At 55.7% G+C, this 18,447-nt stretch overlaps 11 protein-coding genes across 11 annotated transcripts; 3 read left to right on the top strand and 8 right to left on the bottom strand.

Annotated features, from left to right (window-relative positions):
- Positions 1 to 155: 155 nt before the first annotated feature.
- Positions 156 to 963, bottom strand: BU26DRAFT_268384 (uncharacterized protein). The gene has a single exon (XM_033821344.1). The coding sequence runs from the start codon at positions 867 to 869 to the stop codon at positions 336 to 338; it is 534 nt and encodes a 177-aa protein (XP_033685684.1). The 5' UTR covers positions 870 to 963; the 3' UTR covers positions 156 to 335.
- BU26DRAFT_268468 (uncharacterized protein) lies at positions 964 to 2,066 on the bottom strand. Its single transcript, XM_033821346.1, has 2 exons — positions 1,461 to 2,066; positions 964 to 1,372 (listed from the first exon to the last, which is right to left on the bottom strand). Exons 1-2 carry the CDS (start codon positions 1,797 to 1,799, stop codon positions 1,058 to 1,060), a joined length of 654 nt encoding a protein of 217 aa, XP_033685683.1. The 5' UTR covers positions 1,800 to 2,066; the 3' UTR covers positions 964 to 1,057.
- BU26DRAFT_517498 (uncharacterized protein) lies at positions 1,739 to 2,610 on the bottom strand. Its single transcript, XM_033828591.1, has one exon. The coding sequence runs from the start codon at positions 2,403 to 2,405 to the stop codon at positions 1,917 to 1,919; it is 489 nt and encodes a 162-aa protein (XP_033685682.1). The 5' UTR covers positions 2,406 to 2,610; the 3' UTR covers positions 1,739 to 1,916.
- BU26DRAFT_268397 (MFS general substrate transporter) lies at positions 2,552 to 4,652 on the bottom strand. Its single transcript, XM_033821345.1, has 6 exons — positions 4,074 to 4,652; positions 3,879 to 4,024; positions 3,719 to 3,828; positions 3,520 to 3,668; positions 3,027 to 3,465; positions 2,552 to 2,972 (listed from the first exon to the last, which is right to left on the bottom strand). Exons 1-6 carry the CDS (start codon positions 4,440 to 4,442, stop codon positions 2,698 to 2,700), a joined length of 1,488 nt encoding a protein of 495 aa, XP_033685681.1. The 5' UTR covers positions 4,443 to 4,652; the 3' UTR covers positions 2,552 to 2,697.
- Positions 4,653 to 4,813: 161 nt separating this feature from the next.
- BU26DRAFT_517495 (Hsp70 nucleotide exchange factor fes1) lies at positions 4,814 to 5,849 on the bottom strand. The gene is made up of 2 exons (XM_033828590.1): positions 5,178 to 5,849; positions 4,814 to 5,125 (listed from the first exon to the last, which is right to left on the bottom strand). Exons 1-2 carry the CDS (start codon positions 5,568 to 5,570, stop codon positions 4,880 to 4,882), a joined length of 639 nt encoding a protein of 212 aa, XP_033685680.1. The 5' UTR covers positions 5,571 to 5,849; the 3' UTR covers positions 4,814 to 4,879.
- A 637-nt stretch (positions 5,850 to 6,486) lies between these two features.
- BU26DRAFT_517494 (Actin, gamma) lies at positions 6,487 to 8,444 on the top strand. Its single transcript, XM_033828589.1, has 8 exons — positions 6,487 to 6,521; positions 6,607 to 6,678; positions 6,790 to 6,820; positions 6,967 to 7,022; positions 7,117 to 7,147; positions 7,202 to 7,973; positions 8,022 to 8,253; positions 8,309 to 8,444. Exons 2-7 carry the CDS (start codon positions 6,672 to 6,674, stop codon positions 8,250 to 8,252), a joined length of 1,128 nt encoding a protein of 375 aa, XP_033685679.1. The 5' UTR covers positions 6,487 to 6,521; positions 6,607 to 6,671; the 3' UTR covers position 8,253; positions 8,309 to 8,444.
- On the bottom strand, positions 8,438 to 9,272 carry BU26DRAFT_480984 (uncharacterized protein). Its single transcript, XM_033825721.1, has 2 exons — positions 9,057 to 9,272; positions 8,438 to 9,001 (listed from the first exon to the last, which is right to left on the bottom strand). Exons 1-2 carry the CDS (start codon positions 9,216 to 9,218, stop codon positions 8,690 to 8,692), a joined length of 474 nt encoding a protein of 157 aa, XP_033685678.1. The 5' UTR covers positions 9,219 to 9,272; the 3' UTR covers positions 8,438 to 8,689.
- Positions 9,273 to 9,440: 168 nt separating this feature from the next.
- Positions 9,441 to 13,280, top strand: BU26DRAFT_562641 (P-loop containing nucleoside triphosphate hydrolase protein; the record flags this gene model as incomplete). The annotated part of the gene is made up of 2 exons (XM_033833049.1): positions 9,441 to 9,665; positions 9,738 to 13,280. 2 exons carry the CDS (start codon positions 9,441 to 9,443, stop codon positions 13,278 to 13,280), a joined length of 3,768 nt encoding a protein of 1,255 aa, XP_033685677.1.
- A 144-nt stretch (positions 13,281 to 13,424) lies between these two features.
- Positions 13,425 to 14,786, top strand: BU26DRAFT_268297 (uncharacterized protein). Its single transcript, XM_033821342.1, has 2 exons — positions 13,425 to 14,098; positions 14,254 to 14,786. The coding sequence occupies exons 1-2, from the start codon at positions 13,568 to 13,570 to the stop codon at positions 14,593 to 14,595; spliced, it is 873 nt and encodes a 290-aa protein (XP_033685676.1). The 5' UTR covers positions 13,425 to 13,567; the 3' UTR covers positions 14,596 to 14,786.
- On the bottom strand, positions 14,701 to 16,959 carry BU26DRAFT_268487 (monosaccharide transporter-like protein). The gene is made up of 4 exons (XM_033821348.1): positions 16,721 to 16,959; positions 16,318 to 16,671; positions 15,888 to 16,269; positions 14,701 to 15,833 (listed from the first exon to the last, which is right to left on the bottom strand). Exons 1-4 carry the CDS (start codon positions 16,859 to 16,861, stop codon positions 15,136 to 15,138), a joined length of 1,575 nt encoding a protein of 524 aa, XP_033685675.1. The 5' UTR covers positions 16,862 to 16,959; the 3' UTR covers positions 14,701 to 15,135.
- On the bottom strand, positions 16,960 to 17,857 carry BU26DRAFT_268486 (uncharacterized protein). Its single transcript, XM_033821347.1, has one exon. The coding sequence runs from the start codon at positions 17,572 to 17,574 to the stop codon at positions 17,041 to 17,043; it is 534 nt and encodes a 177-aa protein (XP_033685674.1). The 5' UTR covers positions 17,575 to 17,857; the 3' UTR covers positions 16,960 to 17,040.
- Between the last annotated feature and the right edge of the window lie 590 nt (positions 17,858 to 18,447).

Raw genomic sequence — 18,447 nt, 5'->3', positions numbered from 1 at the left:
CCCGCCATTGGTCTCATACGCGAGAGAGAATCTCTTATATCTATCGACGTGTTCAGGACGTATCATCCCCCAACCCGAAGTACATCGACGCTCAAAATAATCTCCGCACTATCCACATTCAATTGTTGCCTCCCTCCAAAACCTCCGCATTACAGGCTATCCTCCACTAGAGTACAACGGCATATACAAAGCCTCTCTCTCGCAATAAGACACATCAACAAATCTCCAATCCACCTCCACACTTTTCCTTGACTAATCGCCAACCCGCCAACATGAGGGCAGCATCCGCTAGTAGATTACCCAGTACCGAATTCCAGGCCACACCCCGCTGGGTCTCAGGCAGCATTTTCTTTATCTGCGTCCTTGCTGTTGTCATCGACAATGATGGTGGTCGCCGATGCCGCCGATTTGGCGCGGGCCGGCTCTTCATCGTCGTCATCCTTGGTAAGGTCGATGACGTTGCTGGACGAGCGAGCGAGGTCGGCTCGCAACTTGGCGTTGGTTTCTCCCAGTCGAGCGAGAAGATCTTCAGAGCTCGGTATGTTGCCAAGATGAGTTGCCGTCAAAGGGGCTCGGAATTGCATAGCGGGCATGCGTCGGAGCACTCCAAACTGGCCCGGATCCGGCCGAGGCTGGACCGGCGCGACAGCAGCCTTTCCGTTTCTGTGCTTCGGAGCGTATGCCTTGGCGTTCAGAACGGCAGCGCTCCTCGGGGCGTTCTCCGCTTTCCTCCAGAACTGGTCGAGATACTCTTGCTCCTGTACAGGGTCGATTGTACCGCCTGCGCGTAGGGTTATTTCCTGTTGCGCGTAACGAGTGCTCTCCTCATCTTTGAGGGCCACGAAGGGTGCCTTCTCGGCCTCGGTCATCGCTTTCCAGATTGTGGAGAGCTGCTTGCTCCGATCTATGGCTATAAGACAGTTAGCAAAGTTCACTGTAAGGCCTTAAAGAGATATAGTAGATGAGAGGGAGCAGCTGCACGCAGGACTGTGAGTGATTGCCGAGCCAAGAATTCTTCGCGATGCGATGGGCCGTTGTGCCTGACCTGTCTGTCCAGTTAGTCAAAACACGGAGTGGTAAGCGACTTACTATCGTGAATCGGATCCTCAACCCCTAGTCGGGTGCGTTCAACGCTAGCCCAGATCATGTACTCATTCAATGACATTTTCGGTCTCAGCGGACGTAAAGCGGGACCGACTTCAGTGCCTTTCGCTTTCTTCTTGACCGGGCTCTGTCCTGGGGATCGGAGGAGAGTGTGCTTTGGCGCTGTCTGCAAGTTGGTCGTCTCGCACAATGGGAGGTTTGCTTGGGATGAGGGTATGGCCGGGAATACCGGCTGAGCGACGTGCCCATTGATCATGATATATGGCTGCTAATAATTCAGTCAGAAGTGCTTCGAGTAGCAGACGGAATGGACACTGGAGCCCTCCTTCTAGGAAAACTTGGGCGTCGAGACTTACCTTCGGTGCTGACGGAGGCGGTATGGCCGCGCCAGGCTGCATCCCCAATCGTCCTGATCCAATCCCATTCTTGCGCGTAACCACCTTCTGGACCTGCTGTGAGGCCTTGGCAGCGTTGCTGACATTAACAGTGTCCTGATACCATTCCTCAAGCTGGTACTGGCGCCTCGCATGGGCCGGCAATTTGTTGACCAACGTCGTGTACACATTCGTCGCCTTGGTGTCTAGCAGGGCAGCTCCAGCGACCAGGCACTGCAAATCCTTGAGTGAAATCATGACCGTATCTCCGTTGTACGCCACGCGGTTGTTGAGGACAATGGCATTGGCATGGTGCAGCATGCGGGCGTGAGCAGGAATCGAGTGGGGCCACTCGATCGCGCCGAGGTGGCTTACGGGAAGGGCTGTAAATGTGGTAATAGAGATTAGCAAGTGCTTAATACACGGGAGAGGGGCGGTTCAAGACATGCGCAGTCCGTTAGATTTGATGAATGCCTCCAATGCCAAGGCTGAAACATGCCAACATGCGTACCGCGGGTACGTACCTGGTCCGAGAATCGCCTGGAGTTTTGGAGGGTGTGAAGCAACGCCGTTCGAAGTAGAGGAATCATCACTGGCTTGCAGTTTACGCGCGTGGTCGAGGATACCGGCAAGAACGCGGCGGATAGCGTCACTTGTCGTGTTCTTGTCGTCAGCCAGTTTCTGGATATCCATATCCTGCACCCCTGCTTCAATCAGCCGTAGAAGTTCCTTGACTTGACCGTTCTTGTCGAATTCCTTAAGAGCAGGAGCAGGATCCGTTCCGCAACGCCGAACCGAATGCTGTACGAGGGCCTCAAGAACACCCCGGACAACAGCATTGCCACTGTGAACCTGGATGGCGATGCGCTCGGGCTGTAGTTGCCCAAAGAGCTCGACGATGCCAACTTCCGAGGGTGAAGTGGACATTCTGAGGTGTTTTTGGGTAATATTGGGGTTTGTGTCTGTCGTTTCGATGTTGTGTTTGTGTGCTGGAGCGACCGCGCGTTATATACGCGTTGTGTTTTCGTCGCTAGAGTGAAGTGATTTCAAATTTGCACTAGAGCATGACGTGTCCATGAAAGCTTTCACTCAGCAGGACGTCTCGCCGGCTCACCGCCCGATGAGTTTTTTTATAAAATTTTCTTCTTGTGTTTTTGAGCCTGCTAGGTTGATGGATGGAGTCCTTCCGGCAGAAGCTATGTGATAGCTGTGGTCATCCTTAGGCCTGCCCGTTGTCTTCGCGCTGAGGCCTACCCTCGGCCTTCTCTGGTAGAATCCTCAAAAGGAAGATGAGACCGAAGGCTACCAGGATTAGAAGTATCCAGAATAGCTGGCCGCCGGCAATATGGTATCGGACACCCGTGGCATAAATGCTTGTCGAGACAGCAGGAACAATTGCTCGAAGTCCGCTTTGAAGTGCCAATACGATAGCATTCAGAGTCCCAAAAGTCTCGTGCGAGGGTGCCATATCATTGATCGTGAGCTGTACCGCCGCTAGTCCTATGTTAGCAGGCTGAAAAATGTGTGATTCGACCGGTATAAACATACTGAAAGCCATGGCCACTCCGCTACCAAGCACCATGCCGGTGGGGAATAAAATCCAGAAGGAGATCTTCAGATTGTAGCGTAGAAATACGTTGCAAATGGGATCCACCATGAACATGAGTGGCCAGACCCAAGAGCATAGCCGAAGAATGCCTCCGGTGCCGATCCGACTATGTAGGGGTGGAAAAGCTAAGAGAAGCCAGAGAGCTTGAGAGGCTCCTCCGAGGCCCATGAAGGCGGCGATCAATTCAGGGGGGAATCCAATGCCGCCTAGATAGACAGGCGTGTACATAAATACCGGATACACAGCTGTAAATGCGAACGCTAATAGCATGGCATAGTTGTATATTGCGATGACTTGGGGAATGCCAGGGTGTTTGATCAGTTCCCATGTGGACATGGGAGGCTCATCAGATTTCTTGTCGCGATGAATATGCAGTGTCTACGCGGTTACGATCAGCAATGATGCTATACGCGCCAGCTGGGGTATGCAGACCTCTTTCACGAAAAGTGTCGTAAGGACCGCTGCAGAGAGGCCAATCAAAGCGCAAGTGAACCCGGGTAATGCATATGGATAGTCTCGGAAGAATCGAACACGACCGAAAATGGACTTGAACTTCTCTGCTGGTCTTTCTAGGGCGCCGCCTGAAAAACGAAGTTAGCTGTTTCGTGAAGAGACCGCAAATGCGCCTCACCGATCAATGGTCCGGTAAAGATGCCCAGATTTCCCGCAAATGCGAAGTAGCTGAATGCTCGAGCTTGGGTCTTCTTCGTACTGTTTTCCGTAATCATAGTGCGTACCGTCCTGGTTGCGTCAGCACCTAGAACGGAATCGATCGATTCCTAACCGCATACACTATTGTGCCAGCGAAGACCCCTGCGAGACAGCGGAAGAGGATCATCTGCCAAATCGACTGGCTTAGTCCGAATAATGCAGTAGCAAAAGTGACTCCAAAGAGCGAGAGAGAAAGAACTGGTTTCCTCCCGAAGCGATCGGAAGCCTAGTGTGGTCAGATCTTACATCTACATAGTCAGGAGATATCATCTTACCTTGCCCCAAAATATCATCACACACATTTGAGTAGCCGAAAACAAGCTTTCAATCAGTCCGGAATAGAAGCCAACATCCTCTTTATCGACGCCTCCGACTTTCTCAATCATCGAATTGATATATGGGAAAATGGCGAAAAAAGCAATAGGCTCCACGACCCTCGTATAACAGAGCAGAAATATTTGAGCGCGCGGAAGCGGTGCGTCCTCGTCTGCCTGGGTGACCTGGTGATCTTCTTGCGCGGACGCATCCACAGCCTCGGCGATTGGAGTGGATTCCACTGCAGCAAGCAGTGGCGTTCTTTCGTCGCTAGCTTTGAGCGTGGACGTATCGTCGCTGAACGCTGAGCTTGACGACGTGGAAGACATTTCTGATTCGGCTTGATAAATGATGGAGCGGGACGGAACAGAGACGAATAGTGGCAAGGCTAATTCCGACTGACGGTCGAGGACGAGACGAAGAATGAGTTGAAACCAACGGAACAGACCTCATGTGCTGTAAAACTCGATCCCAGCACTATCAGAGAAGAAGATGGTGGACGTGGTCAAGCTTTGTCGAAGGTTGACCGGATGTCTGAGGCTTTATTTCCGCGCTAGCAACTCTCCCGCTAGCTTGATCGGGAAGGAACCTTGACCGTAAAATCCTTCTATTGTCAGCATCAGCGGTCTTTTTGACACTCGCTGTACTGAAATTTTGTGGTATGGAGTACAAAGTCACCAGAACATGGTATCGTGAAATCTACACAGTATGACCCAACGCTTGCCGTGAACGCCGATAATGCTCGAACTCAGAGTTCGCAACCATATCACTGGGTTAGGCCTGCATCTGCCCTCAACCGGTCCATCAAGCTGTCTACCGAGACCATGTCTCCGGCATCCAGCGTCGTGTCCGGTTTGAAGTGTCGCGGTACGTGGTCGACGACGGCATCGAGCGCAGGCTGGAAGTTTCGGGAGACGGAAGAAAGAGCGCGGATGGCCTTCTTGCGCACCTCCATGTTTTCGTCTTCGGTAGCGAGCTTCACGAGAGTAGGTATGGCTCCGTGGACGAACAACTGTATTTTGTCAGATGTCGCACGCAACTATAGTGGCAGGCCTACAACTTGCCCTTTCCTGTCCTCGCGCATTGTTCTCGACCGCACTGGCCGTACACGATGCTGCATGCCCCCTGAGCTCGGCGACTTCGTGCTCAAGCTGTTTGAGCAGATTGCCCCACAGCTGCAGATCCATGTTGTTGGCGTTGTCGATGTCCACAATCAGCCCCTCGAAGACTTCGAAGGCATTGACTTTTTCCTCAAGGGTGGATTGCGGCTTCATTATGATTTCCATACTGTTTTTCATCATCTTAGCATCCGAAGGTCCAGCAAAGCCGCTGAGCATTCCCCCGAACGGCCGAGGGTCGAATTTCGTGTCCGTCTTCGGCGCATTGGGGTCGTTTCGCGACGCTTCAGAGTTCTCGATACTCCATTTCAGGAGGTTGGTCATTCGTGGATCGTTCATCTTGCCGTGTCGGTGGAAAGTCGGTCGGAAGAGAGTGGTTCGGGGAGAGATGGGACTGAAGCAGTTGGTGCGACGAATTATTTAGGCACCCGGGACGACTTTTGGCGCGCGAGAAGATGACGCAGGTAGGGTTTGGCGACGGCGCGCGAAGGGACCACGACATTCTAGCGCCTTCCACCTATGGATGTCGCCTGTCTGTCAAGCCAGAAAAGTTTAACTTCAGGACATCAATTGGTCCAGCGTGACAGCAGCAGCTGAATGCTTCTACGACGGTTACAATCACATTTGGGCAAGAGTATTTGATCGTGTTCATTCACATTATCCCGCGGCCAACCCCTCCATGCCCCTCATTCCACGTGACCCGCGGCGGAATGCCTCGTATCCGCCAGTTGGCGGGGGACCGAGTTGGCGGTGAGATTGGGAGCTGGCTGGGGGAAATGGAACGCCGCTGTGCAGCCCGCTGTCAGATAGAGTACACCTCGAGCTGCCACGAGCCCTCGTCATCTCGAGCGGCCGAACACGTAGTACGCAGTGGAGCGAGCTTCGCGCCCGTCGAGGCGCCAAGCGCTTCACGGCGCTGCCTGCTGTGATGTCTCTGGGGACGACACGCCCAGACAAAGCTTTCTCCCTCTGTGGCGGAGAGCTTGCGCGTACGGCAAAAATAGAGAAACAGTGTAGCCTAGCCGCGTGTATAAATCGCCGCTGCAGCTCGATGCGCAGCGTGAATGCTCCGCGTCGAGGCTGTTCGCGGAATTCCGGTTGCTGCAGCGTTCGTGCAAAGGCTCCCCTTCACCAACCTCGCTGCCTCGCTGCCTCGCTCCTGCTGCCGCTGCCGCCGCCCCGCCAAAACTGGGCAAGAGTCGGCGCATCGACACCCGCTTATTTAGCAGCACCCACCGACTTTGCCCTTCGCACAGAACCTAACCTTAACCTCACCACCGCCCGCAACCTGTAAGCCTCCCCCGACATCCGCGCTCTCCACCTGCCCGCCCAGCGTCTCCTCTCATCGACTGAAGCTGATCCCCAGTTCCCGCAGCAATACCGGAATCGCCATCCGCGCCCCTCCACCCGACTCCTAATCTCGCACCCTAATCAGTCAACATGGAAGGTAAGAGCTGAGCCCCCGACGCCAACACCCCGTTTCTGTCGCCCTCTGCCTCCGCAGCTGAGCGCCGTCTGTCTCAATGAGCTCTGCTAACGTCTGTTTTCCCATCTGCAGAGGAAGTCGCTGCCCTCGTCATCGACAATGGGTGAGATAGCCCCCGAATTTCCACCGCCATCCCTGCTGTGGGGTAGCTGCATTGCCCGCGCCGCCGCCCTCGACGAGCCGCAACAGCCCCTTCGCAGCAGCGAGCGCGACATACTGATGCAATGGACTTGAGCTGACCGCTGCCAGTTCGGGTATGTGCAAGGCCGGTTTCGCCGGTGACGATGCGCCCCGAGCTGTCTTCCGTAAGTTCCCTCCCTGCGCCGGCGGCTGCAGCAGCCTTGCACCCAGCAGCTGCCGCCTCCTGCCTTCTCTTGAACGCGTTCTGACAGTCCGCAGCGTCCATCGTCGGTCGACCCCGTCATCATGGGTACGGTGCCCTTCCTCTAGCATATGCGTGATGGCGAGCTGACGGACAACGCAGTATCATGATTGGCATGGGCCAGAAGGACTCGTATGTTGGCGATGAAGCACAGTCGAAGCGTGGTATCCTCACGCTGCGATACCCCATTGAGCACGGTGTTGTCACCAACTGGGACGACATGGAGAAGATCTGGCATCACACCTTCTACAACGAGCTACGTGTGGCTCCCGAGGAGCACCCCGTGTTGCTCACCGAGGCCCCCATCAACCCCAAGTCCAACCGTGAGAAGATGACCCAGATCGTCTTCGAGACGTTCAACGCCCCGGCTTTCTACGTCTCCATCCAGGCTGTGCTCTCTCTGTACGCCTCCGGTCGTACTACGGGTATCGTCCTCGACTCTGGTGACGGTGTCACCCACGTCGTCCCCATCTACGAGGGTTTCGCTCTGCCGCACGCCATCTCCCGTGTCGACATGGCTGGCCGTGACTTGACCGACTACCTCATGAAGATCCTTGCCGAGCGCGGTTACACCTTCTCCACCACCGCCGAGCGCGAAATCGTCCGTGACATCAAGGAGAAGCTCTGCTACGTCGCTTTGGATTTTGAGCAGGAGATCCAGACCGCCAGCCAGAGCTCGAGCTTGGAGAAGTCCTACGAGCTTCCCGACGGCCAGGTCATTACCATTGGCAACGAGCGCTTCCGTGCTCCGGAGGCTCTCTTCCAGCCCTCCGTCTTGGGTCTTGAGAGCGGCGGTATCCACGTCACCACTTTCAATTCCATCATGAAGTGCGATGTCGACGTCAGGAAAGATCTCTACGGCAACATTGTCATGGTATGTCGTCCAATCCTGGGCTCCGCAGAACTGAGCTAACAAAACTAGTCTGGTGGTACTACCATGTATCCTGGTATCTCCGACCGTATGCAGAAGGAAATCACTGCCCTCGCCCCATCGTCCATGAAGGTCAAGATCATTGCTCCTCCCGAGCGCAAGTACTCCGTCTGGATTGGTGGTTCCATTTTGGCTTCCCTCTCCACCTTCCAGCAGATGTGGATCTCAAAGCAGGAATACGACGAGAGCGGTCCTTCCATCGTCCACCGCAAGTGCTTCTAAGGTATTTCTACCTCCCGCGGCGTTCAATGTCGATGGGGCTGACACTGGTGTTCTAGCGTGTTCCTGCGTACGGTCCTAGACATCACGGCAAGCCTTGTAGCGGAGGCATTATGTTGGCGCTCTGTTATCCTGGGGGTTCTCAAATGACGGTTGTTCACAAAACGGCGAAGCGTGCCAGCGGTTGGGTGATTCACTTATGGAGGAGCTTGGGCTCACCCATGGAGGTGTGATCAAGATCTTAAGATTGTAGCTTAGAAACCCGACACTTTCACATCCTCTACAATTGGCTAATGTCCCATTTCGAATTGGGGTTCCGTGCCACGCTGACCGGGAGGGCTCCCTATACACCTCTTAGCCCGGATTCCTCGCCGTGTCCCTAAACATCCTTTGAAGATCCCGCCTAAACCTGAACTCCGTCCATGCAAGGTCCTTATACATCATAGCACCTCCAATACCAAGCCTACGACCTCACTGAATTCTTCCCTCCCACTCATGCTTTTATCCAGCCCCGAGCCCAAAACTACTGTCCTCATTTCCCTCGAATTGCTTGTCTTGACCGCGCTTGCTATCTGCGTTGCGAGCGTCTGACCGAGCACATCGACCTCCTGCATCCCGCCACCCAATACGGTAGTAGCTGTGAGATGGTGCATGGGAAGGAGATCAGAGGAAGGATCGTCTTCGTCGCGGCCGAGGTAGGGGTTCGAGGTCAGAGAGGCATCGGTTGGGGCGATGTCGAGCGGGACGTGTACCTAGAGAACCAGTAAGCTGCGGATATGCTAGGAAGGGTGTCAGTGGAAACTATACCCAGTGCGCTAGGCGTCCGTTCTGCGTTACTGTAATCAGGATCTTGTCTGCGAAGTAGACCGTTGTTGCGGTCGTTTCGGTGCCTTTGATGGACGTCGACGCGGTTTTAGTAGTCGCTGGGAACCGTGACGGAGTCACTGTGTAATCCGCTGAGCCAGCCATATTTTGGCACTCTGTCGAAATCGTCAAAGAGCTCGAACAGGGCGCTCCTTAACCTACGGCAGTGGTGCTGTGAACCGGAAGCTTTACGCGAACATTCTGCCCCTCGTCCCCGCCTTCGGGGCAACCGTTACCGAACAGCCGATCCCCGCCAAAATTTCGAAAGTCGCCCAGGATTTCGCAACTCAGGCCTCACTGCACGTCTTTCGCCGCCAGCGCTCCAAGATGCCGAAATTTGTGCCCCGACAACGAAAGCACAAGGTCCTCGCAAGGCAGAAACAGCATGGCGGAGCAAGGGATGAAGCAGAGGTGGATGCGAACGCCTTGGAGGTCCTGCCCGCGGCGCAGAAGGAGCGGGAGGAGAGAAAGAAGGCCATGAAGGAGGAATTGGTCGCGGAGGCGAAGGGCAAGATGAGCAGTAAGAAGAAGAAGAGGCTGGATAAGTATATTGTACGCTTATCATTACCGCTTCTACGGAGTTGAATTGTTCGGGTCTAGGGTGGCTAATGTGTGATGGCGTAGGATACGAAACTCAAGAAAGAAGAAAATATCGCGCTGCTTAAGAAACTCGCCGCGCAGAAGGTCGATACGAGTCTGTTTCAGAGCTCGAAGAAGCTGGGCAGGGGAGAGGAGACGCGGAGGGAGAAGTTAAGGAGGGCGCTTGCGGAACGGAGGGTCGGTGTGGATGTGGAGAAGAATGAAGCGCTACTGCTGGAGAGGAGGGATGGTGGGCAGCTTGAGGGTGTCAGAGATACCAGCAGCTCAGAGGACGAGGCTACGGAGACATCGCGACCCGCTACTGAACGTACAAGTGGGTCCACGGACCCGAAGCCTACTTCGCGCAAACGAGAACGGTCGCCTTCGGAGATTGCTGCAGATGCATCGGAAGAAGTGGCACCCGAGATGCCTATTTCACAACCCCCACAATCTGCTGGTCTTTTTGGAAGTGGATTGAAGCGACCACTGGAGATTGATAAGTCGGGCAGGCCTGTCATTCAGACTAGGAAGAGGCGAAAAGCGCAGCATAAACCGATAATTGCTCAGGAGGAGGTTGAGTGGGAAGGCTTCAGCTCAGACGAAGGCAATGAGGCGAATGTGGACAAAGTTGAAGACTCTGATGAAGCTGCGAGTTCTGAATCCGAATCAGCGGATTCCGAAGAGACCGACTCCGACGGCGACGAGGGATCAGACCTTGAATTGGACGAATCCGAGGAAGATTCGGAGGATGAGAGCGACAGCCAGACTACCATGGATGAAGATAGCAGGGTGGCAAAGAGCGAACGAGCATCGGCATTCAAGGCTTGGGCAACGCAGCAGAGGAATGAGGCCATTGGCTTCGTTCCGACGAACAACCTCACATATGCAGTACCTCCGAAACCAGCCAACTTCAAACCACGCGTACCAGAGCTCGACCCATTACCCCCGGAACTCGAGACCAACACCGCCACCGATGCGACGAGGAAGGCTTACAGTGTTGCCGTGGAGAGATCGCCAGAAATACAGGAGGCAAGATTGCAGCTGCCCGTCGTTGCTGAGGAGCAAAAGATCATGGAGGCAATACATAACAACGATGTCGTCGTGGTATGGGGTGCTACCGGTAGTGGTAAGACTACTCAAGTGCCACAATTCCTCTACGAGGCGGGCTATGGCGCTCCCGATGGGCCGACACCAGGTATGATTGGGGTGACCCAGCCGCGACGAGTGGCTGCCGTTAGCATGTCCAAGCGAGTCGGAGATGAGTTGGGGAAGGACGGGTCAAAAGTCGCATACCAGATCCGCTTCGACACATCTACGAGCGCGAAAACGGCCGTCAAATTCATGACTGACGGTGTTCTTCTGCGAGAGATATCGCAGGACTTTGTCCTCACCAAATACTCCGCCATCGTCATCGACGAGGCTCATGAACGAAGCGTCAATACCGATATTCTAATTGGCATGCTGAGCAGGATTGTCGACCTCCGGGCTCAGATGGCTCGGGAAGATCCGAAGACCAAGGCTCTGAAGCTCATCATCATGTCTGCTACTCTTAGAATATCGGATTTCACGGACAACAAGCGACTCTTTCGACACGGACCACCGCCGTTAATGAAGGCGGAAGGGCGGCAGTATACAGTTACGAACCACTTCGCTCGAAGGACACAGCGAGACTACGGCGAAGAAATGTACCGCAAAGTCTGCAGAGGCCATCGCAAGCTCCCCAAGGGAGGGATATTAGTCTTCCTGACTGGGCAGAACGAAATCACACATCTTGCGAAACGACTAAGGGAAACGTTTGCTTCGACCCAAGGACCGGATGTCAAGATTGGCAAGGTCCAGATATCACCCGCAGAAGCCCCGTTGGAGACCGAAGACATCGACCTGGGTGGAAAAGCCGAGGAGGATGAGGTTGAGGACAATGACGGATCAGATTCGGAAGGGTCCATGATTATGGGACTGGACGGCGAGGAAGATAAGGAATTCGACATTGAGGAAGAGGAGGCCGAGCAGACCGTAATGAAAGTCCACGTGCTCCCACTCTACTCTCAGCTTCCAACAAATCAGCAACTACGTGTTTTCGAACCTCCTCCAGAAGGCTCCCGACTCATCGTCCTTGCAACGAACGTGGCGGAGACCAGTCTTACGATACCAGGAATTCGATATGTGTTCGACTGCGGAAGGGCGAAAGAGAAGAAGTACGACCTAATAACAGGCGTACAGAGCTACGAGGTCGGGTGGATCAGCAAGGCGAGCGCGAATCAGCGATCTGGTCGTGCGGGACGTACCGGCCCGGGCCACTGTTACCGGCTATACTCCTCAGCCGTGTTCGAGCGTGACTTTGAGGAGCACGCGGTTCCCGAGATTGTTCACACTCCGCTCGAGGGCGTCGTTCTCCAGCTTAAGAGCATGGGAGCCCCCGTCGTCAACTTCCCGTTCCCAACACCACCGGATCGCGAGAACCTCCAAAAAGCGGAGAATCTGTTGTCGTACCTGGGAGCGCTGTCCCAAGACGGTAAAGTGACTAAGCTGGGTCATGAGCTGTCACTCTACCCCCTCAACCCACGTTTCGCTCGAATGCTGGTCATGGGCGTTGCTCAGAGCCTGGCTGCAGAGACAATTGCCTTGGTAGCCGCGCTCTCTGTTCCAGAACTCATCATACCCGAGAACAAGCTGGGGCTACGGGAGCCACCACCGCAAGATCCGTCTGCTATCCGCACCGAGCAGGATAACCTAGAAGCGGATGACCGGTCCAGGCTAAGGAAGGCCTACAATGCTGCCCAGGCAAAGCTCGCGGTGAACGCAAAACAGAGCGACTGCATCAAGCTCAACAATGCTGTTTGCGCTTACGCCCACGAAACCAACCCTCAAGCTTTCTGCGACGACATGTTCCTCAACTCGAAGGCGATGCACGAAGCAAGTCAACTCCGACAGCAGCTCACGTCAATCGTACGAGCTCACCGACCGACAGCTATCAGCACATACAATGCAAAGCTCGGTGCTCCCTCCGAAAAAGCTATAAACCTGTTGACGCAGATATGTGCGGCGGGCTTCATCGATCAGGTTGCAATGCGTGCCGACCTTGCTCCCGTTCCGCCTGAATTTCCACGGAAGCCGAAGACAGCGATTGATGTCCCCTATGTCACCCTTTTCCCGTCACAGATAGGCAGGTCGAAGACCACGGACCCGAGCGAGCAGTATGTGTATATACATCCCTCGTCCCTGCTCGCTCGTACGCCTCCAGCGAAGCTGCCCGGGTACATCGTCTACTCCCATCTGCAAAAGGCAGCACCCTCCACAGCCGACTCAGTGAAAACACCCAAGACGCGCATGCATCCTCTCACACTCGTCACGCGACCGCAGCTTATCAACATCGCACTCGGTACCCCGCTACTGCAAGTTTCGAAACCGAAGGGTAAGATCGTGGAGATGGATCGCGAGAAGGGTAAACCGGAGCGCAGGGAATGCGAAGTTGAGCTCTCGCTTGTAGGCGAGAAGGGCGGTCGGGGATGGGGTTTGGGAGTTAGGAGGGTGATTCAGAGGAAAGATGCGGTGACGAGGGTGTGGAGTATTGAGAAGATTCTGGGGTGAAGAGTGTTATCACCAGTCAGGGTTGATTGCATGTAAAGAAGTGCGTCGGAGATATTCATCTAGCGTATCTGCACAACGCCGATCTCGACGATCTCGCGCCCTTCCAGCGGCGGCAGCCGCCCTTTTTCCACCCCGGCCTTGGGAATGCATCTGCATCTACACGCTACATACTGCGCTAAACCGCTCTATATCTGAATCGCAGTTCCATTCCTCAAAAACCCGCATACAACGACACAACCCCCCTCCCCCAAAACACTGCTACACCCTTAAGCACTCCTCCAACCACAATGTCTCCCTCACCCACGCACCCCAAAATCCTCATCCAGCCCTTACGCGCATGCGAAATACCCGCATGCGCCGCCCTCGCAGCCCACGCTTTCCACTCCGACCGGCACACGCGAGTGAAGCAGCTCAGCGAACGACACCCGTTCGATCTCAACGCCCTCTTCCGCGATATGCTGGCTTCCCAGCTCAGGAGTGAAAACAGCATGAAGGCTGTGCATCATGGGCAAAGTGGCGGGGAAGTACTGGGCTGGTGCGGATGCGGGTTTCGCGGTGTGGATATGGAGAGCGTGAGGCGGAGCATGGGGGTACGGTCTGCGGAACGAGAAGCTGTGGATGGGGCTCGGGTAGATGAGGAGAGTAGTCACGAGGAGGAAAATAGTGAGCGAAAGAGAGAAGGTACGGAGGGAAGTGCAGAGACCGGCGAAGATGAAGATGAAGACCCCATCGCCCGGCTCCATGCGCTTGAAGACGCGGACATGCGGGCTTGGATGCTGCGCCTCATGCCGCCTGGATGCGCCTGTATGTTCATCACGGTACGTGTTCATCGCGCCGCTATAGCACAGCCCGGGGTCTTCTTTCCGCTCTGCAAACCTCCCTCCTCCCCGATTCCATCAACGCGTAAACCCAAGAGCACAGTCGCTTGCTTTCAGAAAGCCATGCTAACCCGCACCGCCCGCCACGCTCACAGTCCCTCGCCGTCTCCCCCTCCCACCAGCGCCGCGGCATCGGCGCCGCGCTGCTCACCCCCCTCCTCGCCCTCGCCGACGCGCTGCGCGTCTACACCTGGGTCCACGCTTCGCCGGCCGCGTGGCCGTTGCTGCGCAAGATGCGCTTTGAAGAAGTGGGAAGGTTGGAACTAGATCTGGACGCGTATGCGCCGCGGGCGCCGAGTGCGGAGGAGGGACGCGAGTTGGGGTTGCAGGGCGGGCGGTGGGGACGGTGTGTGCTTAGGTACGGGAAGAGGGAGGCTGTGCGTTTGGAGGAGTGGGATGCGGGTAAGCTTCGCGAAGCATTGGAGTTTCCAGGCTAGGCGCGACGAACTGGACGGTTGGCGGAGTAAGCACGCGCCGAGGCGCTGGGGTTTGAGCTTGCGGGTGGAGTGGAGTGGAGTGGAGTGTCGAAGTCTAGTCAGCGATAGTCTGCTGTGGACAAGGAGTACCGCGGTCGTCGTTTGCAGCGTGTGCCTCTTCTAGTTGAGTGAGACGCCAGTCTGCATGCACTTGTCGTCGAGATAGTTGACATCGACGGAGAAAGCCAAGCGCGTATCGCATCTAACAGTCGAGGAAGCCATCTGGAGAGGCGCGGAGGGATATGCGTTGACCTGGATGGGTCCTTCTAGCTCGTGAGTGTGATTTGCGGAGCTAGTAACGTCGATTCGCAGCTCGGAATTGGGGTGTCTTTCTACAATGTCATGCTTCAGGGCGGGATGACCTCAGCAAGCAATCTGGGGCACATTCATATTGACACGCAAAGATGGCGACTGAATCGCTCACTCGACGCTCCAACTTCAATGGCCCATACATCCTACTATGCTAATCAACAAAACTGCGCATGCCGTACAACCACCCGCCTACTCCTTCGTAGCAACAATCTCCGCCTCCACCTTCTCATTCCTCAACACCTCAAGATCCTGCTCCTTCTCGATGCTCTTCCGCGAATGCGCATCGAGACTCGCGACGCCGACACACTTATACCCCCTAAACTTGCGCGCCGGCAGGCGCGCCTCGAACATCTCGTCGATCTCCTCCAGCGTGCGGTTCTTGACCTCGGGCAGGAAGAACCACACCCAGGCGGCGGCGATGCAGCAGGACGGCATCCAGATGTAGCCGTAGCGGGGGCCCCAGTTGAGCGCGGCGGGGTTGATGAAGTATGGGGCGGTGAAGGTGGTGAGCCAGGCGAAGGCGAAGCCGCAGGCGGCGGCGAGGCCGAAGGTGTGCGAGCGCAGACGCTGGGTCGGGATCTCGCCGCCGGCGAGCCAGGCGTATGTGGAGATCATGCCGTTGTAGCTGAACATGTAGATGCAGGACAGCGCGACGATGACGGTGCCGGTGCTCTTGGTGCCGGGCTGCTTCGTGTAGACGATGGCGATGATGAGCTGCAGGAAGCCGCAGAGGAGGAGGCCGGTCATGAGGAGCACGCGGCGTCGGCCGAACTTGACGATGATGAGGGAGTTGGCGATGATGGCGAGGATGCCGATGCAGCTCAGGACGTTGCTCATGGCGAAGGGGTCCGATACCTTGGCCATGGTGAGGAAATAGGCCTTGTAAGCTAGCACGTAGGTCAGCACACGCTCTGTGGTAGTAATGACGAGCAGTCACCCACCGATGATGAACATGGAGCCCGAAGCAGCCTGGAGAGTCACCGCCGACACGGCGAGGAATGTTCGCCGTCGATCGATTGGGTTCTTGACCATGTCCACCCAGCCTACACCGGAGCTCATCTCCTTCTCCCTCTCAATAGCGGCGTGGATCTCGCTGGCCTCGGCGTCTACGTCAAATCCCTCGGGCCTCAGCCATTTCAGCGACTTCTTCCCCTCCTCATATCGTCCCTGGAGAATGAGCCATCGCGGCGACTCTGGGATGAAGATCATGCCAACCGCGAGGAAGAAGGGAACGACGTAGATCAGTCCGAGAGGGATGAGGTACGAGGACTTATCAGGGCGCTTGGCTGTGGCCCAATCCACGATGGTGCCGATCAAAGTACCCTACCACCACATTAGATGCCACCCTCGGGCAGGAACTCGAGCGCTTACGAAGGAGGTAAAGAATTGGAAACCGGTGAGAAACAGACCGCGCCATCTCGCGATACTGCTCTCCTGGATGTAGAGCTGCGAGAAGGTCATGAAGTACCCGTTGGCCAAGCCGATGACCAGACGGCCGACGTACAGGGCACCGATATGGGTGGTGGTCATCATAATAATGTTAGCGACGCAGCAGGTGATGCACGCAAGCAGCAGGCAAGCTCGACGGCCGAATTTGTTCGCAGCAAGGCCCGCGGTGCCGGCGCTCAGAAATGCGCCCAAGGTCATGAGGGACGAAATGAGTTGCTGGCGTTCAGTCTGAATATTCCACCCGGTCGGAGATTTAGGAGTTTGGTAGCCATAAACCTAGTATCCTGTTCAGCAAGCCTGTCTCTCAGGGACGGCGTACGCTTACCTTGAGGAAACCAACCATGGCCTGCAGGCCGCCAATCATGCCGAAGTCGATGCCATACTGGAAAGGACTCAGGATCATGATCCCACAAGCAAAGAAGAGGTGCCAGTGGGCGCGCCACGATTCCTTTTGCGCGTCCGCCATAGTAGCTTCGAAGTGTGAGCAGAGGCTGGAGTCTGGACAAACATTTTGTTCTGCAGCCGGGGTCCCTTATAGCTTTGGAGATCAACGCCGAGACAGGATGAATGGCAGAGCGATTTACCCATCTGCCGAAACGCCTCGCCAAGTCGCGAACGGGCACGCTGGAGCGGAGACCCCACAAATCAGCGTGCCAACATGCCCAGCGGCGCCCAGCGCGGGAACGACTTGGCACTTTGTACAATTTGGATGTGGGGAAGTTTACGAGGGCGAAAGTGTTGACTTCTGCCAGAGGCTTTGGACCAACAGGTGCATGGCCGTCTGGCCGGAGAGTAGATAATGGAGATGAAGCGCAATGCAGTTCCGGATCCCTGGGTGGAGGATCTCCCGCTTCGACCGATGTGCTTAGTTTTCCTATCAGCGAGTCTGCCCGCTACCGCTGTAGGGTCGTTGAAGTCGGTTGACAACGAAGCCTCGATGCGCATGCCATCGGTTGGAGTCACAGAGCGAGTCAGTGGTGATCCGGCAGTTGAGGTTGTAGCTCGTAAACTCGAGAGTCTGGAGGGCGTGGACACTATCGTGGGAGGTGTGGCGCTCAGCCAAGGGGCTAGATGTGAGGCTAGCCCAAACGGGAATGGCGACCCTTCAGCCCCCGTAGACGTCTTCGTTGCCACATGCGTGCGAGCCGAGAGTGTCTGCTTCTCTCCCATGCGTCTCATCGCGTTCGAATGTTAGAGCTCCGAAGCCTTTGGGCTCCTCTGGTTCCTCTCGTTGGACTTGGTGGGACTGACACCGTCTAGTACTAGCGCCAAGTCTTTTAAAAGTCTCCCATCATCTCCCACCAGAGAATGCTCCCGACAACAGTCTGGCATTGGCGATTGATGTAAGGCAGGCTAGCAAGTGGACAGAGCCCTCCGGCCCCTCCGCCCACTACCTGTGTAAGAATCTCGATCGGAAGACAGGCCATTTGAGTGATTGAGGCGTCGTTGTCACGGGCCGCCTCTTCGCTTAGCAGTCAGACGTCAAGCAACTCACCATCAACTCCGTACGATCAAAAGCACCACTTTCCGCAAAAATTGCGAGTATGACCAGCTGAATTGAACTGATACGGGTTGAGTGGCAACATGTGCACAAGGAGTGCACGATAGAGCTACAGCGGTCCGCCGATGCGCTTCACCAAGGATAGCGCTCAGCCCGGATTATGGAGGGTGCACAGGCGGTGGAAGTGGCGGATACTTGCTGAGTCTATCGCAAGAGAAGAGCAGAGGATAGCAGACAAGGCAAGATGCATCAGGCGGGACTGAGGTGCAGACGGTGGTGCCTGCTGCCTCCAGGTCTGCCAGGCCCGGCCGAATGTGGAGGGGGAAGGAGCAACCCATCAATGCATCAGGGGCAGGAGCAGGAGCAGGAGCCTTCGCGACGAGGCGAGAGTCATCCAATCCAAGCACATCTCCATTGCTCAACTGCGACGATTGCGATTTAACGGCGTCTTTTCCCTTTTGCGGCACTCGGTGAAAGTCTCCGCCTATACTCCCAAGGACTCCCCCGACATCAGCAACCCATTTTCTTCACATTGGCCGCGAGCTGCTCAT

This window comes from Trematosphaeria pertusa (genome assembly GCF_010094035.1).
Source record: "Trematosphaeria pertusa strain CBS 122368 unplaced genomic scaffold BU26scaffold_5, whole genome shotgun sequence".
Taxonomy (NCBI): Eukaryota; Fungi; Ascomycota; class Dothideomycetes; order Pleosporales; family Trematosphaeriaceae; genus Trematosphaeria; species Trematosphaeria pertusa.
The sequence above is the reverse complement of the archived record's forward strand: the minus strand, read 5'-3'. Positions and strand labels throughout refer to the sequence as shown.

Coding starts and splice junctions, on each gene's coding strand:
- BU26DRAFT_268397 (XM_033821345.1), bottom strand. CDS start 4,442: ATGTCTTCCACGTCGTCAAGCTCAGCGTTCAGCGACGATACGTCCACG. Junction 3,829..3,878: donor GTCTTCGCTGGCACAATAGT/GTATGCGGTTAG, acceptor TGACGCAACCAG/GACGGTACGCACTATGATTA. Junction 3,669..3,718: donor CTTTACCGGACCATTGATCG/GTGAGGCGCATT, acceptor TTCGTTTTTCAG/GCGGCGCCCTAGAAAGACCA.
- BU26DRAFT_480984 (XM_033825721.1), bottom strand. CDS start 9,218: ATGGCTGGCTCAGCGGATTACACAGTGACTCCGTCACGGTTCCCAGCG. Junction 9,002..9,056: donor ACGGACGCCTAGCGCACTGG/GTATAGTTTCCA, acceptor CTGGTTCTCTAG/GTACACGTCCCGCTCGACAT.
- BU26DRAFT_268297 (XM_033821342.1), top strand. CDS start 13,568: ATGTCTCCCTCACCCACGCACCCCAAAATCCTCATCCAGCCCTTACGC. Junction 14,099..14,253: donor GCGCCTGTATGTTCATCACG/GTACGTGTTCAT, acceptor CCACGCTCACAG/TCCCTCGCCGTCTCCCCCTC.
- BU26DRAFT_268487 (XM_033821348.1), bottom strand. CDS start 16,861: ATGGCGGACGCGCAAAAGGAATCGTGGCGCGCCCACTGGCACCTCTTC. Junction 16,270..16,317: donor TCCAATTCTTTACCTCCTTC/GTAAGCGCTCGA, acceptor ATGTGGTGGTAG/GGTACTTTGATCGGCACCAT. Junction 15,834..15,887: donor GGGCTCCATGTTCATCATCG/GTGGGTGACTGC, acceptor CCTACGTGCTAG/CTTACAAGGCCTATTTCCTC.
- BU26DRAFT_268384 (XM_033821344.1), bottom strand. CDS start 869: ATGACCGAGGCCGAGAAGGCACCCTTCGTGGCCCTCAAAGATGAGGAG.
- BU26DRAFT_268486 (XM_033821347.1), bottom strand. CDS start 17,574: ATGAGACGCATGGGAGAGAAGCAGACACTCTCGGCTCGCACGCATGTG.
- BU26DRAFT_517495 (XM_033828590.1), bottom strand. CDS start 5,570: ATGAACGATCCACGAATGACCAACCTCCTGAAATGGAGTATCGAGAAC. Junction 5,126..5,177: donor ATGCGCGAGGACAGGAAAGG/GCAAGTTGTAGG, acceptor GACAAAATACAG/TTGTTCGTCCACGGAGCCAT.
- BU26DRAFT_517494 (XM_033828589.1), top strand. Junction 6,821..6,966: donor GCCCTCGTCATCGACAATGG/GTGAGATAGCCC, acceptor GACCGCTGCCAG/TTCGGGTATGTGCAAGGCCG. Junction 7,974..8,021: donor TCTACGGCAACATTGTCATG/GTATGTCGTCCA, acceptor TAACAAAACTAG/TCTGGTGGTACTACCATGTA.
- BU26DRAFT_517498 (XM_033828591.1), bottom strand. CDS start 2,405: ATGTCCACTTCACCCTCGGAAGTTGGCATCGTCGAGCTCTTTGGGCAA.
- BU26DRAFT_268468 (XM_033821346.1), bottom strand. CDS start 1,799: ATGCTGCACCATGCCAATGCCATTGTCCTCAACAACCGCGTGGCGTAC. Junction 1,373..1,460: donor CGCCTCCGTCAGCACCGAAG/GTAAGTCTCGAC, acceptor CTGAATTATTAG/CAGCCATATATCATGATCAA.